This window comes from Trichoplusia ni, chromosome 1 (genome assembly GCF_003590095.1).
Source record: "Trichoplusia ni isolate ovarian cell line Hi5 chromosome 1, tn1, whole genome shotgun sequence".
Classification (NCBI taxonomy): domain Eukaryota; kingdom Metazoa; phylum Arthropoda; class Insecta; order Lepidoptera; family Noctuidae; genus Trichoplusia; species Trichoplusia ni.
This window is the reverse complement of record NC_039478.1, coordinates 18,077,610-18,094,424: the sequence shown is the minus strand read 5'-3', so window position 1 is coordinate 18,094,424 and position 16,815 is coordinate 18,077,610. Positions and strand designations below refer to the sequence as shown.

At 40.3% G+C, this 16,815-nt stretch overlaps 1 protein-coding gene across 2 annotated transcripts; it reads left to right on the top strand.

Moving 5' to 3' along the window:
* Positions 1-1,162: 1,162 nt before the first annotated feature.
* Positions 1,163-16,461, top strand: LOC113497786 (myc proto-oncogene protein). 2 transcript variants are annotated; one of them, XM_026877506.1, is made up of 3 exons: positions 1,163-1,538; positions 3,403-4,066; positions 12,583-16,461. In XM_026877506.1, the coding sequence occupies exons 2-3, from the start codon at positions 3,520-3,522 to the stop codon at positions 13,128-13,130; spliced, it is 1,095 nt and encodes a 364-aa protein (XP_026733307.1). In that variant the 5' UTR covers positions 1,163-1,538; positions 3,403-3,519; the 3' UTR covers positions 13,131-16,461. The 2 variants fall into 2 exon arrangements, with proteins under 2 accessions (XP_026733307.1, XP_026733319.1); XM_026877518.1 differs by lacking the exon at positions 1,163-1,538 and adding an exon at positions 2,209-3,183.
* The last annotated feature ends 354 nt before the right edge of the window (positions 16,462-16,815 follow it).

Below are 16,815 nucleotides of genomic sequence, written 5' to 3'. Positions count from 1 at the left end.
AACAAATTGTGCTAATTACCCTACAGTGTACATTTTTATAAATATTTAAATGCTTCCGTATATTCAGGTGTTAAGACACAGTTATTATCAATTAATGTAGTAAGTACCTACCTACAACGCTTGTTGCTAAATAATTATTTATATTAAAGTAATCGGTCGGTAGGACGTAAGAATTATGGGATCATAAATTTATTTATCCTGATTGTTTTCTGATTTACTCTCACAAGTAATTTCTTAATTAATTATGTAGGACGAATAAAGTGTGAAAGTTAATTAAATTATAACGTGAAGGTATCGAATCTCCTTTAATGAGAATTTAATCATCAAGAAAATGACAGCTGATTAAGGAATGTAGGTATCGGAAATTATGTCTAAAAATATGACCATAAAAACATTCAAGGAATAGGTACCGATTTGCTTACCTAAGGTATTAAATAATAATTAATCGTATGTTTCAAAACACGCTTTGAAGTCATACAAAATAAATAACTAAGAATATTTAACTATAAAACGTATCTGACTCTAGGGTCCCTGATCTTCCTTAAGGTATCCATACACCTTTAGGTACAGCTGCAAGACCTCACAAACACTAATTGTTTGCTGTGTAGACGACCAGTAAATAAATAATACGCGGCAATTCATCAGAATCGCCCAGGTATTTCTGCTTCGCGCCATAATCCGCCGCCTCTGGAATGTTGACCGTCTGGCTTCGATATCTGCAGCTGCTAAAAAACAAAGCGACACACAATCTCCTCGCAGCAAGGCCGGCAGCCGAGTGAGGCTATAGCGTATAACTAGCCGGTGTTTCGCCTCCTCGATATTCAACTCGACGCGCCAAGCACACACACGCAAACCTCTACTACACACACATCCATACTTTCGTGTTCTTTGAATGCCGGTGCGCTGATTTCCTTCTTCGTGGTACGACCCCTCTACCCTCCCCCCGCCACCGAGACACTACTCGCGGTTACCAAAATTCTTTTACAAAATTTGACTCTAAATAGTATAAATTCGCCTTATGCGTGATGTGATTGTTGACTAATAAACTCTATAGTTGGTTAAGTATATGTTAGGATAATAATCGATAGTGATATAAGCGTATTTTCAGAGAATTTCGTGAATGACATCGAATTAGCCGGGACGCGGTAGGCGAGAGGGGAGGCACCGCGTCGAAACGCGCCGATTGCGAACGCCGGCGACCGGCGGACGACCGCTAGTCGCTACTCGCAGCGCGGTTCGTTCGTACAATACGTTCATCTAGCTTGTAGTCGTGTCCACGGCGCCCATCGAATCGCACGCGCGGCTCTCCTTAGAACCGGCCGGCTCCCGAATAATGTTTCAGTGTTTGACAAACTCAATCGGAGGTCTCGGAAGAAGTATCGTATTTAATAATTTACACTGTATAACCGATCGCATATTCTCAGTGAGTGTTACGCAGTGTGTACGGAAAAAACTTTGTCGAAGATTCTGAAGAATCTTGTGTAAAATTGTGTAATACACCGGCCGCGGCCGGATTGCGTTTTGCACAAAACTTTTTGGTGAGTGTTTCAATAAATATATTAATTAAGATATTTAATTCAGTGCTCAGTGTTAAATTAATTTCTTAAATAAAAGTGGGTACATCTATGTACGCGCGGGGCGTTGCCGGCTAACTCCAACCTATACTATACTGTGGTTTAATGAGTTTTTCTGCGAATTGGCAGCGCCCAAATTCTTTACCTTATTGTTATTGCAAACTTAAATACAATAACAACGTAAGTAGGGGTTTAGTTGTTAGAAATATGTTATATTTCAAATATATTAGTTCTTATTACCCATGTAAGTACTTATGTATCATCAGTGTTAAATTAATTTCGACATATTTTTTTCATATAGCTGACAGATTATCTGTCAAACTTTTTTTTAATTTGTTACAAACCAATGCGAAATATAAAAAAAAAAATCGACGACTGAGCGGTGCTTGGAATAAAAAAGCCTAGTTAATTATATAAATCGATTTTGATAAAAAGTTATTCTGCAACTTAGACATCAGTAGTTTTCATTAATTGTGCAATATTTATGAAATTAATATTTACAAACAAATTGCAATAATATTGTGTAATTTTAAATCACGGGGGTGTTATTAAATTTTATTTTATATGTTATAAAATACTTACGCACAAAATCTTAGAAATTAACTTTTTTTTTGTTGAAGGTAGGTAGTTAGTCAGTTTTTGTACGTCACAGAAATTTTATTTTATTTATTAAATCTACCGCCTTAGCGCCAGCCTAAGTTCCCAATACCTACCTACTCGCACCAATTTTTCATTAAGTACTTTGCTCTCTAATTTTATTGATAAAATTCTGCCCACTTGTTCTCTAAACTAATTTGGGAAATCATGAAAAATTACCTACCCATACCTGCAAATTCATGATCTCTCTTTAACTTATAGTTTCAGATATTGTAGGTAGGTACCTATGTCAGTGTAAAATATCACGAATCGAAATTACAATGATTGTGTAAATTAAATGCAACTTATTTCACAGTAAGCCCTAAAAGTTAAAACTGAACTCCTACCAATATTAAAAATATGCATTTATAAATCTGTAGTTCTTGAAATTACGTTGTGTCGCGCAATGAATTGGATAATTATTGAAGCCACAAATTAGCGGGAAAACGACTCGTTCATTTGCATTATTATTAGTAAACACTCATTTCGCGCCATTCTGTGCTTGTAAACAAAAACAATTTTACGGAAATCTTTACCTGGTACGTAGCTACGATGCTCGCAAAAACTTGGCGGGATTAGTGACGAGACCGCTTTAGTTCAGGTAAAGAGAAATAGCGAAAAAAGCCGCGGGGGTGGTTGTCAGGACAATGACTAATTGTTATTTCTTTAAAGTGGGATAGGGCCCAAGGCCAATGTACTGTTTAAAATTGTTTGGTCTCGCATCCAGACTTCAGTCTAGTTTCGGGCACCGTGGTGGACACTTCCTCCTCACCGACTTAGTGTTGTGCCGTCGTGACTTGTGCTCAATTCGGATTGTTTGTAAATATAAAGGGTTATTACCCTGCAGTGTTTAATAATTATTTTAAATACAATAATTTAAATAATAATTATTTTTTATTAAATTGTGCATTTAGTGGTTTGTGGACTTGTGCAATATTTACTGGTCATCCTAACTTAGTAACTTTTGAAGAAGGTACTACTTAACAATGGAACATTTTTATTTTAGAAATAACACTTCGTTTTTGTAAACGTGAAATGAGCTACTCTATCAACATTCCTTCATTAATAATTATTTAAAGTTTTAAAATTTTGGAAAGTTTTAGCAACAGTTATTGCTTTTTTTTTCAAGTGCATCAATTTATTTAGACATGATTTTTCTGACATTCATACGAGTAAATTCTCCTTGTTGCAGACTGCGTGCGTTGTAACCATCGCGCGCATCTTCCCTGTGATAAGAGGGTCCTGTGATATCGACGAGTTCGACTTAGCTTTAAACATAGTTAGTCTTTAGGTATATATAGAAATTAAAATGTCGCCACCGTTCGACTCGTTCGTTCAGTTCGACATGTGGGAAGCCCTGGACGAGGACTCCCTAAGGTTGACGGAAACGTCCGAATTTTGGACTCAAGTTCAATATGAAGCAGATAGATTGGATCTAGTCCCGCCCGCCAACTTTTCGGATCCCCTGCAGGACAGCGATGAAGACTGGAGAATAATAGATACACCAGAGGAACCACACAAGGAGAACATAGTACACCACGACTGTATGTGGGCCGGCTCTTGTGTAGATTCAGTGCATCCTAGCAACACATTCGTCTCATCTGATCCCATTACAACACCGACTACACCAGGACAGAGCTTGCTGCGACGAGACAGGTCGCCCTCCAGACCTGAGACGCCTCCATCAATAGACGGCGATGAGCCCCCACAGTTCCGTCACTCCGTGGACGTCGCCGGCACAGCTCTCCGCCTCCTGCGAGACTCGGCAGTCGTAGCAGCCGACCATTCCTACACCCTGGCTAGGCGGCACCTCGACTACCTCGGCGTGCAAACACCCTCTGACTCCTGCGAATCAGGTCAGTACTCCATTTAATACATTTAGCTCAAAGTTACCTTATTTTTCTCTCAACACTTCTCAAATTGCACCCGCTGTTTGCCAAAATCGAAATCATCCAATTGCCGCCGTTCAAGTTACAAGTTTTAAAATAATCGTTTAAATACCTATCTTCGTAAAGCGTTGTCGCGTTGATTTGAAATTCAAATGGATGATGTTAGGGCCTCTTTGGCTTATTGGGAAGCCATTGATACCGGCGACGAGCGTGATCGGTGACCTTTATAACGAATTTAAAACGTTCATTTTGTAATTTTCATGACATTAAATACAATATAATATTGAAAAGGTTCAATAACAATGAGCAATAAATGCATGGCGGGCGGTTATACAAAATAATCAAGGAAACAAAACTGTCGAAAACGAGCCGAGCTTTGGTAAAAAGCCCGCATTTTTGCTTAGGTATAAGATGTTTCTGTAAGTATTCGTGAAGTTGGGTTGACCGGGAATGTCGTGAGGGCGCAGGCGCTGAGCCGAGCGCGGGAAACTGCGCATATCGACCGCCATCCCGCGTCCCCCGCCGCGTCTAGACGCACCCGCTTTTCCGCTCTTCCGGAACCTTCGCCTATAGCGACCTTGAACGCCTCAACCTTCCTTAATGTCAGATTGCGCAACGCTATACCAGCAGACTTTCATCTCCCGGGATTGACATGCTTAATTTGGATGCGAATTAATTTCGTATGTCCTAGTCTGAGGTCTTGGTGCGTGTCACAGACTTAGACGAAACTAAGGTCATAAGTACATCGACCGAGACGTTCCGACCTTGATGCATCCTCCAATTGCAAGCGGCGCTTCCCGCCGGCGGGCGGCGTGCGGCGGTAGGGTTATCATCCTTTCGTATTCATTAAAATGATGAATACGATCTACCAAATTCAACCAACGTTCGATTACAGTCTATTGATTCGTTATTGCTTTCAAGAATTCGATTAGATCAAGATGTCTTAAATGTAGCCGGATCGAAAATACAAATGATGCTAATTGATGTAGTACTTTCATTTAGACCTCTGCCAATTGAGTAGTGTTTAGTTGGAAACTATACGAGTTTTCATGGAACGTAATATAGCGTGATACGATTTCTATATGACCTCTAATAGACACCACTGATTGTGTGCTACAGTATTGTTTATATTATTATGCCTATACTACAGCAATTTAGTCATCGTCGATAGCAGTGGGTAAGGTCGCAATAGGCATGTGTTTAATTCGAGCGGCCGCTAACGTTTGTTTACATTTAACTTGTTGCGCAGCTTTTAGTTGAAAATAAATACATTGTCGGAAGTATTAACTCAATTAAAACCTAGCGAAGTACGGAATGAATTAAACAAGGTACGCGGCTGCCTCGCACTCGGCAGTCTCGTGTCTAGTCCGTTACTTGTGTAAGAATGCAGTGGAATGAAATGGAATCTCATTGAAGTGGAGCTTGCTCGGGCCGCTCGACCGGTTTGAACGCGGTACTCCCATGTCCAGCTTGGCCGGATGACAATTTGATAGACAGCGTCTCAATAATCGTGATTAAACATCAGTCGGCTAGCGCGTCTATCAGATAAATAACATTCACATGTACTAATTGTTAGAAGAGGCCAAAAAAAAATTTTTTTTATAGTCGATTTAAAGTTGGTTGATGCCACATCACTAGTGTGTGTGGCGCGAAGAATTTACGACGCATGCGCGGTTTTATCGCTCCGTACCTAAGCCACGCCACGCAGCTAACCGTACGTACGGCTGTACCATAGTTGTCACATTTTCGCGCCAATTTACTTCGTAACAACTTTGTAATGATTTTATTTTAGAGCTACATTCCGTTTAATCAGCAGCTGAGACGATTTGCTCATTTTATTCTGTTATTCAACTCCTATTATGGTGTTTCATATGTGGAAGTTGATTAGTAGTGGTATCGCACGTAACTAGGTACTTGCAATCTATCCATCTATTATCGTGATAGCAAAGTTTAAACAGTGCTGGGTGTTTTTGACCTGAGCCTTATTATCTTGACAGATTGGCACACACTTGATTAATAGCCTTTACTCAAATGTAGTTAAGTAGGCTACTGGTATAGTTATGAATTGTAGGTAAGTTCCTAGGGCCAATTTAGCACAAAGATCCGGTTTCGGCCGCCCTAAACATTTTAGTATCAATCAGTGAGCCAAGGCTGTGTACTAGTTTCCAAGAGGCTGTGAGTCTGTGTACGTATGAAATATCAACCAATTTGTGGATTCATACCAAGTCTATAAACGTCTATATTTTTAATGTTTAACTTTCAGTAACCTAGTCCTCCCACTCCTGGGCAAGGAGTGATTATTAAATTGTAAACGTGACGTAGTCTTACAAGTTTTACAATGTGTACGACGTTGTAAAACTTTATTACCGAGAGAGATTATTTAAATTCCCGCCATTCTTATTTCAAATGCCATTCTTATTTCTTATCGCCATTCATTCTTATCAGACATCGCGCACGTTGTCCGATATGTATTCCATTTACCTATCAATACCTATAAGAAACATTAATCGTGTCGCCAAGCGTAATAATAATAATTCAAAAGGCCTCGAACGCGTAGTAAAGCAATTTGCGCGGTTAATATTTATACATATTATACATATATGTAAGCGGCACAGTTACAGCTACCTTTGCATTCTTCACGGTGTGGTAATTGGTTGGCATCCGCAACCGAGGTACGGTTGACAATCAGTTTATTTTTTCTTAATGAACGCTAGAATGCCTAAAGCCCTCAAAACCACAAATTTCTAGACAAATCTACGAGGAAGCAGGCTATTCCATCAGTAATGCACAAAAATATTCGCTCACAAGTTCGCAAACCCGGCACGGCACTGCAGCGATGAAAGTAAAAATATTTGTAACCAATGCTATTAGTGTCGGCTGTCGGCTTGTCTGTGGGCCTTTCTGAGTGATAGTTGACACCACTCTGTCCTAAATAGCATGGCCGGTGGCTTTACTCGATATTAGCGGCCTAACCTAGCCTTGCCGGCTAGCACGGGGCTTGGCCCACATTTGATCTCTGCAACTTAGTATTTGCCTGTATGATTTATACTTTATATCGATGTTAAATCAAACCCAGTGACAGTTCGCCTGTACTTGACTACGACAATGTCATAATTAATTTAATGTTATTAACTGCACAATGTTCATAATGATAGCTAATAAATACGCAGTCTTGAGCAACATAGTATTCTATCTGTTTGAAAATATCAACAGACAACATGAACTGTATTCGTGATAACAGATTTAGAAAAGCATGTTCCATTTAATTAGGTAGGTACTTTAATCAATAACTCGATTACAACATTTTATAAAACTAAGTAAACAAATCGAGTCATTTCACACTTCATTCATCGCATTAGATAGATTGTTTTCTATTTGTAAATATTTGGGCGCGAATCGCTGCACTAGGCCAGTAGGGCAGTGTAACACAAAATAATAGCTCTTTATCAAGCGGCGATAAAGTAATTTCACTGGTCGATCTGCATGTACATACGTAGTGGAAAGGACCTTGAGCGTTATCGCCACAGAATATGCACTTAGATATTTAAACAATCGGTATGAATGTGTTGATACGCTCACATCGCGATCGTAGCACCCGCCCGCCATCTTGGCCTCCGCGCGACCGTCGCATTATCAATGCCGATAACAATAGTACTTATTACAACGTGACACCCTAACATAAATTTGTATTGTCTTATCACGAAAAAAAAACTAAAGCCGCGTTGACGACTGATAATGCGACATCGCAACAAGATAACGTTTTTATATTACTGTTTGATCTCGTATACATCGCGAAATATTTAAATGAGGAATGTTTTAATGTTTGCTAAGCTGATCACATGTTCGAAGTCCGGTTTAACTTGACTCGATCAACTGCGCACTGACCACAAAATTACGAACGGTTATCGAGACACGAAAATGACCCCTAACATATCAAAGATAACAGGCTATATTCATTATAATACGAAATTCTTGAGTTCCATTAAGATTCTGTATAGCAGTATAATTGCGTACTTAATGTGGCGGCTTTGCCAAATTCATCACAATTACAAAGTTGCACGATCTTTATATGGTAGCGATACTTGCTTATTATAATTCACGTCGGTTGCATTTTAAGGGTGGCCTTACACCACATTGTGGTGACGAGTACCGACCACAGCTGAGAATGGTGTTTGTATGCGAGCTCGGCTCGGCAGTCGGCACATCTAGTCATAATTACGATCCGGTTTCTTCTTCGGCCGCTGAGATGGGCGTGGTGACTGCCCAGCAACACGAACTAAGTACTTACAATGACGTAATAAACTGCCCATTTGAATGCTAAACACTAAGGAAGTGGCATCAATATCGCTTTTGTATGAGATATCACACTGTGAGACATATTATGACATCTTTTAATAGAATTTTGAGTATAAATCGTGTCTGAAGGAGACTTATGGCAAGTCAAAGGTTGTCAACTAGTTTTGTCGGTAGACGCAGAGAATTAATTATAATAACTGACCATAATTATAGGTCGGTCCGTAAAACTAAACGTGTAGGACTAGTTGCACACTGTCATATGTTTCCGAACTTTATCGATACATGCTAGTTCTAGTATGTTACGCAGTAGGCTACAAGTCGGTTACCGCAAACGAGGCGCACCTATGTACATACAAATCCGGTATAAAACACTTTCAACCTAATTTAATTAATTTTCACACTGAAACAAACTCCATTTCAATGATTTTTTAAACGAATTCTTGTTACGCCTGTTTCATACATTTCCATTCGCTTGGAATTCGTCGTTCGTTGGTATAATGTTAACAAGGCTTCATACGCATGTCTCATTAATTAGGTAATAAAAAAACGGTTGCGTCACGCGGTATGTCTATGTACACATATGTATCGTCCATGAACTTCCTCCCGTGCGAACGCCTGTACAAGGTCACCAATAGTGGATCGATCCGCTGTACGATAAATTACGAATGGTTTATTTTAGCCGCCGCTTCAAGTACCAGTCGGCAGTCAGTATACCAGATGACCGAGTTTTCGTAGTTGCGTAACATAACAGAAATAGTGGCTATCTGTCTGTATATGATGCCTACACGATTATGTTACCTACTTGCGTATCGCTGTTATCAGTGATAGCATAGTGCCGTACGATTTTTTGTTTTTCAGCTACTTATTGTGTCGAACGTAGTGATAGAATTGTTAATGAGTTGTTGTTTGTTTTCTACGTCGCGTGGATACACGTTATGTGTGCTGTTGTGCCTACGATACACTATTTTACGTGTGCTGTTTGGCAAGAGTGTGTCTCAAATACGAATTAGCGGTATGCCATTACGGAACTCATGTTTAATAGGAGTTTAACTGTTATGCACGTTGCTTTAATTAACGAGAAACCTTTCTAGCCTAGATCTTACACGCTGAGCATGTCTGATCTCGTGGGCGAGTTCGACTCCATAAAAAGTATAAAAATGTACTCGCGTGCGCCGCGCAGATAAAAATGACAAATTTTTAAATACGATTCCTATTACCTGTCTACATCATGTAACATCAAGGTCATCACTCCGTTAGGATTATCAATTTATCGCATCGACGAAATCGTTACAGATTAAATATATCTACAGGAAATTTTACGATACTATTATCATGTACTATCGGTATTCGCGACTACGAATCATCTAGTGACTAATGAAACTTACAAACTGTGTTTTCCATAAAGTTTTCAACCGTCGCTTTACATGAAAAAAGGATTTATTTATTTTTAATTAAGCTAGCATTACGAGCTCGCTGCATAAGATGGCGTGCGCCGCGTGCGCGTCACGATAATTTTTAATTATCGCGCTCAAATGCCAGTGAACTTGGCCTCAAGCCGTGGCCAGCGGAGCGTGCGCTAGCCCCCGCCTCACCAGGTCATACCTGACGACACCATAGCGATTGCATTCCATTTTCAAACGCATCAACTTGTTTATTTTGACAACCACGCTAGGGGCAAACCGTACCGAGAGACTTTCTCAAATTTCGATTTTCATTGCGCCGCGTTCACTCGTAAATCGTGACCAAGCGAACCACCGCGGCACCGGTGTGCGTGGATGACAACCTGACTATTTCACACGTATAAACACTTTTTCTTTTGTTTGTTTATTTATGGCTGTCATGCCGTTTCCAAATTAAAAAGTAAATACATAAACATTAAATTTCATGTAACCTAGGGGAACTCTGGGGAAATGCTGTACCGGTTTCGCTTAGCATTTACTATCTACAAAGATGGCCGACGATTAATAAGTTACTTAAGTAAGTCTACGAATCTATGACTCATTGTTTTCTCACGGTAAGGCTTTAGATCTACCTAGAAATTGTGACTAATCTACCACTGCATATGTACCTACGTAACAACGCTTATTCATTGTTTATCTTAGTTAATTAAAATTCAGCAACTTTTTTAGCAAAGGTCGATGCCATACCGTATCTAGACATGGAAACATATGGTCAAGTATAAGAGAGAGCTGGCGATTTTTTACCCCACCACTCGTATACCGGTCGGTCGGGCGAACAATAAAAAGCGGATTATCTCTGGTATAAAATTGGAACGGCGGCGGATCTGAGAATCGCGTCTCGAGTGATGGAGATATAATAGATATGCACTAGACCGGATCCCGGCGGGCGGCGCACCGCGACAATACCGGCCGTATCGCCTTACACGCAGACCTGAAACAAATACTCTCTCGGGCGACCGTTAATCGCGCTGGCGCCACAGAGAAAATCGTCACGTGAAAATTGACTCCCGCACAATAGGCGCCTACGCAAACAGTCGACGTTATTTTCTTTTTTGTCTCATGCTCTGCGGTAATCCCACTCCATTACACACTTGCCTAATCAAGTTTTTGTGATTCCTTATTTATTCAAATTACCAATAGCTACTACTTCAAGATGCTGGTACTACCGAAAATAATAGCTGATCCAAATATGGTAATACCGGCGGTGTTATACATTGTCTCTTGAAAAGCAGGGTGTGTCTATGTGGCTCGATATAGCGCCAGCAATCTTATCCACGCCTAGATTTAGACGCAAGCGAGGCGTGTTTGACGACAGGCGTCGATCCTCGAATTAGATTCACGCGTAAGCGATAAGCGGCCGCGTAACTATGCGGAAACGTAGTAAAAAGATCGCGTTCGTATATAAATTTATCGTCGCGCCATTCGATAAATGAGTCTGATGCGCATTTTTTTTTCGCGCAAAACTGCGCAATTTAATGAACCTATTTAGCCGCGTCCCTGACTCGCCGTTTCGTAATCGTATCGGCCAGCTGCCCACGTAACTTGTTTCTATTTCTAGTGCCTAAGCACTGGAGATTTAAACGGAAACTCTCGTCCTTGTTGGGTACGTAAATAGCGCTGCAAGCAACACGTTTTAGCGTGGAGCCGGTAACCTTTAATCACAATGAACCGCTGACATAATTATTTGTTGGTGTAACCGGATAGTGCAGGCGAACGGATTCCGCGAAACATGCACTACGGCGTAAACACGAGTCGGACAAACGTCCACATCCGCACTTAGATGCAATGCGATCGTGAAATGGAAGCCCGCACCTACATAGCTCATTCATAGAAGTCGACAATGCACTCTAAGCACTCGCCGCTCGTATAGCTGCATTGCTGCAACCGGCGGAATTTAGGCCATTTCCGCAACTCTCCCTAATCGAGTTACAAAAAAAACTTTTTGCAAGTTCCCTAGGATAATTAAATAACCTATCCTGTTCATTTGGGAGCCGTACGCCTCTATGGTTGCGGTTCTAGAAAAGACAGGTACATTATATTAGTGAGGCGCCCGTGTTGAGGCGGACTTGATAGACGCCATGCAACCCCGTACGTCTCTCACATTTGATATATCGGACGCAATGCAACTTGAGCGATAGTGCGGCTTTAGCTCGCCGCCTGAACCGGTCCGGCTGGTATGTCAGTTAGTGAACGTGTAAGCCGGCCGGCCGTCGTTATCGTGCAACTCTCACGTGACAGTTAATTTCGATCGATGCTTTGTTAAATGGTAGCGGCGGAGGCCGGAAAGCGTGTCCACCGCTCGGTAATCCGGACTCCATTGAGTGCGGACGTTGCGGCAGCGCGCCGCGCACGCGCTCTCGTTTTGGCGCGAATGGCGCGCCGTGACGTCAGGCGTCTGGATCGATGGCGGCAGACGCTGCGGTAGTACGACGGGGTCGACGTCCTCCCCCCCGCCGTACTCCGCCCCCACCCCCTCCCGCGCACCTGACCACTGCAGTCGCATCTCCCCGACTAGATCTAGCCCCCTGCGATCGTATACAGATGTGGCTACGACAATCGACGCCCGCCTTTTATGGTGATGCGAGCGTAATGAACGGTATGAATGAAAGTATGCGAGCAATGAAACGGTTAATGCGGGCGGGACTCTAATAAATGCTTCGACCGATACTCATTTTTATAACAACTATAAGCGATAGTATTTTGAAAGTATTTTTTTGCTTGTTGCAGAGGAGGAAATCGATGTAGTCTCGCTGGGCACACAGCAACCCCTGCCAACAACACAGTTGCACGTCCGCACGGACACTCTGCCGCGCGTGCCATCAGCGCAGGAGCGGCAGCACATACAGCGCACCGTGGAGACCGCCATCACGCCGCGGCCGGCCGCCCGCAAGCGCCTGGTGCCGCCGCCCAGCATAGCGGCCGCCTCGCGCCGCCGCACTCGCGGTCCCGGTCGCCGCGGCCGCCGCTCCAACACCGACACTGACTCCGAGGCTGAATCGCCTGAGATAGAACGCCGCTCCATACACAACGACATGGAGAGACTACGGCGCATAGGTCTCAAAAACCTTTTCGATGAGCTCAAAAAGCAAATCCCGGCCACGAGAGACAAGGAGCGCGCGCCCAAAGTTGTGATACTGAGAGAGGCGGCCGCGCTCTGCAGAAAGCTGAGCCAAGAGAACCTCGAGAGGGAAAAGCTGATGAAGAAACAACACCAACTTGTGACGAAGTTGAAAAAGCTCCGCACGTCGCTGTCGGCGCGCTACCGCTCGTACTGAGCGCCTCGCACTACCTGACTGGTAATCGATTTGTTCCGACCGAGGAACTATGGAGTCTACTCGACTGGACACTTATGGACTGGTAACTTTTTATGTAAGTCGCTTCTGAACGCTCTAGTGAACGTTAGAACCGTTTATTCAAGACGCGGTGGCGCAGTGAAGCCCCCGTCTGTTTGTACCTCCGCGCCGTTTTGATTGCGAAATTCTAAGCGTTGTCTTCAGTCGAGTCGGCGGTAGGAGATTGTTATATTTCAAAGAAAATTCAGCTTTTACGGCTTACTCTGCTTCTGGCAATGTCTCGAGAGTAATGTAGTTATGGAACTATAACCACAGGTTTGTTTTGCTCAAAACGATATTTTGCAGTGCCAAAGTGAGCCATAAAACTGTTGTTAACTACAAATCCTAGGTCTTCAGTAAAATATCTTAATAGTTACAGACTGCTTCGTGAACTAGTAGACTGGTTTTACCTCTAAAATGTTTTTTGAATTTATCATTAAAAGTATACATAGTTGAAATAGCACATACAGATTTACTCCGTGTTGACAGATCGAAAATGATATGACATTTGTTAAAATATTGTTTCGAGACGTTGATATGAAGATTTTTTACTGGACCTTCCATAAAAATAGTTTAAGTATAGCAAAGTCGAATTGCGATTTTAAAGGAGCTTGAATTTGTCAGTGCTGTAAATAAATGGGGGAGTTCAGGTAGTTGAAAGCTTTGTCTGAGGTGGTCAAGCGCTTGAGAGCAGATTGGAAATGTATGGCCACTATATATGTTTTCGGCCCGATTTGCAGGATTTTTCAATTTTAACCCCGGACTCGCGAGGGTTAGTGAAGTGATACATCAATTACTACTACTTTTAATTGCTTTAAGTAAACTATTATTTTAACTGCTTTAAGTAAATTGCATTTTAGGATAGCGCGCTTGTTTCATTAGTTTATTTTATTGTTATTTTGTAAATTTTTAACACTATTGTTTTTTTTTTACATTAGCGAAACCCAATTAATTCCGTACCAATTCTTGATTAATTTGGAATTGTTCATTCGATTTTAGGTCAATTTGATTTGATCTAGTTTTATACAATAAATAATTCACATACAGCTTCCATATGAAATGTTTCATGACGATTTTATGAGTAATGTGTATGTAATTTTATCATGTAAAACAAACACCACCCTTTTATTAGCATGCGATTGTGATAATGAAGGTTTATAATAAAGTTTTTGAGAGCCCTTCTAGCTCTCATCCATTAAATTACAAGTCTGTATAATTCTTTACATAAAATGCTAGAGTAGATGAAATCAGTTTTTTTATTATTTTAACGAATGCAATAAACTTCATAACTCGTAGGTTCGTACAAACATTTGTCTACGAGTCTTTAAACAACGGTTTTTAACGTCTTTGATAACTCGACAAACATTTGTTTTTAAATATTTTACGATAATTTGTTAGAATCCTTGTTGACAAAAATTTGTACGTGCGAACGTGGTCGCAAGCGCATGTTATCTGAAGGTGTAAGGTTCCCTTCATTTTACGATCATCGTACCTTATTATAATTATAAACATTATTATAATGTTAAGTCGTTTAGCATATTGAAATCGATATTTAATTCATTCACATTATGTTGGGATAACAGTGGAAACATACCATTTTCATATGATTTATGACATTAAGGTAATAAAAAAAGTTTTCATGTAAATTGTATAATCTCAGTGACAGTCATCGATTCGTAAGAAAATAATAGACTGTGTATTTTGATAACAACATCAAGTCTTATATACCATATGATGGTCCGAAAAAATGGACCGAAAAAAAAATAACCAAGACATAGTTCCTCATAGTACCTACTAATAGTAAATTTTGCATTTTTTTTCTTTTATAATATTTTTATTAATGCAGGTAAGTTAGTAAAGTACTCGCAATAGTTCGTGTTAATTGAATATGAACCTGATCAGAAAAATAATGTTGGCGATATTTAAAAAATGTAGTCCGGCCGGTGTCGTCGTTTCGTTTGGGCCGCCAACGTATTGCGCTGATCGGGGGCGCAGAAGGTTGATGTTTTATCAAGCACATAGTCAGCGTTTTGTAAGTGTGAAGGCTTTAATTGTGTGAGGAATGTGCCTTGTATGTTCATGTACATTATTATATATATTAGGTTTATACTCGAATTAGTTGCAAGACATATTTTTTGTGAAGAATGTCTACGATTAGAATTTAGCGCTGTTCTGAATAGTGTACATACACAGACAAGAAAAGTTATTGATATTAAAGATGTTTATCTTATCTTCCACTAGGTGTTTAATTGTACATACAGATGTAATGGTAATACTAAGTATATTATACTTTGATCAATCTTTTTTACTAACGAGTTTTTTTCCTAGTAATTGTTTAGTTTTCTTTACTAGAGAGTTACAAATCCTCGAATGTTGTACCTGCATTTATTTTTTTTGTTATTCATATCTTGACATAAATAAATAAAGATAATAATGGTTTTAGTTATCCAAAATGTAATCGGTTGCTTTGGTGATGATGACCAGTGTAATTAGACACATAAGAAAAAGTCAGTAGTTAAATGTTTAATGGTAAGAAATGACAGCTTTATAAATCGGGAGACAGAAAGTGAATGATAGCGTTGAGAAGTGTAAAACAGCACATTATTAGAACCACTATTGTGACAAGGCACATTTCCACCACTGCCAAAATGGAAAAGGAATTAATTACGATAATAAGTTAGGTTGAACTGTATATAGTTAAGGTCGGGTTATAAAATTATAAGTCCTGTTATATATAAAAGATTTCCTTTTATTCTTTGTATAGTATCCGTACGTTTGTAACACCCAGCCGTGGCCGGCGCAAGCCCGGCGGCGTGATATTCGCGCCGGCAGGTGACGTCACGCGCGGGCCGGCCGCGGTGCGCGCGCGCCGCTACAGCGAGTGCAGGGCGCAACATAGATTCCGCCTAATATTAATATTGCCCTCTGCAATCTTTGAAGCGGCGCTCTTATGTCTAAGGACTTTTGTACTTATGTGGCTAATTTTATGGGATACTATTGTAACACAGAGATAGATTTTTTTTTGGTTTTGTTCCTCTATGTGTATGGATACACTGATACATTTGTATTGCATTGACTATACATATTAAACGCTTACGTCGGATCCGGAGAGAGCTTGGGAACAGTGGGCTAATTATTGTGATTTTTATACTTATTCGCTGTAATTTGGGATATATAAAATCATTGTATTGTATAGTATAGATTCTGTGATTATGTACCTGTGGGGTACGTTTGGGTTTCCACAGCCCTATCTGGTCTGACTAAAAAAAAATACATTGGAGTTTTGATTTATTCTTCCTATTATTATACCCCCTACCTCACATAGTTTTAATATTGTGATATTGGCAATATTAAAAGTATGTTTCAAATATTGAACAGTATTAACAATGATCTATGTATGGATCAATCACACACACGCACACAAAAACAAATGACCGAAATACAAATCATGAACTGATCTTTGAACTAAAAATAAAAACACTAATTGAAAAAGTACATAAAATATACACAAACAACATGCAGATAAAAGTATACCGTATAAGTAAACGTAAAATCTCAATTCGTGGGTATTACCCGTCTATTAAGTTAGTTTTTGCTTAAGTAATTGGATACTGCCTTATAAGAATCA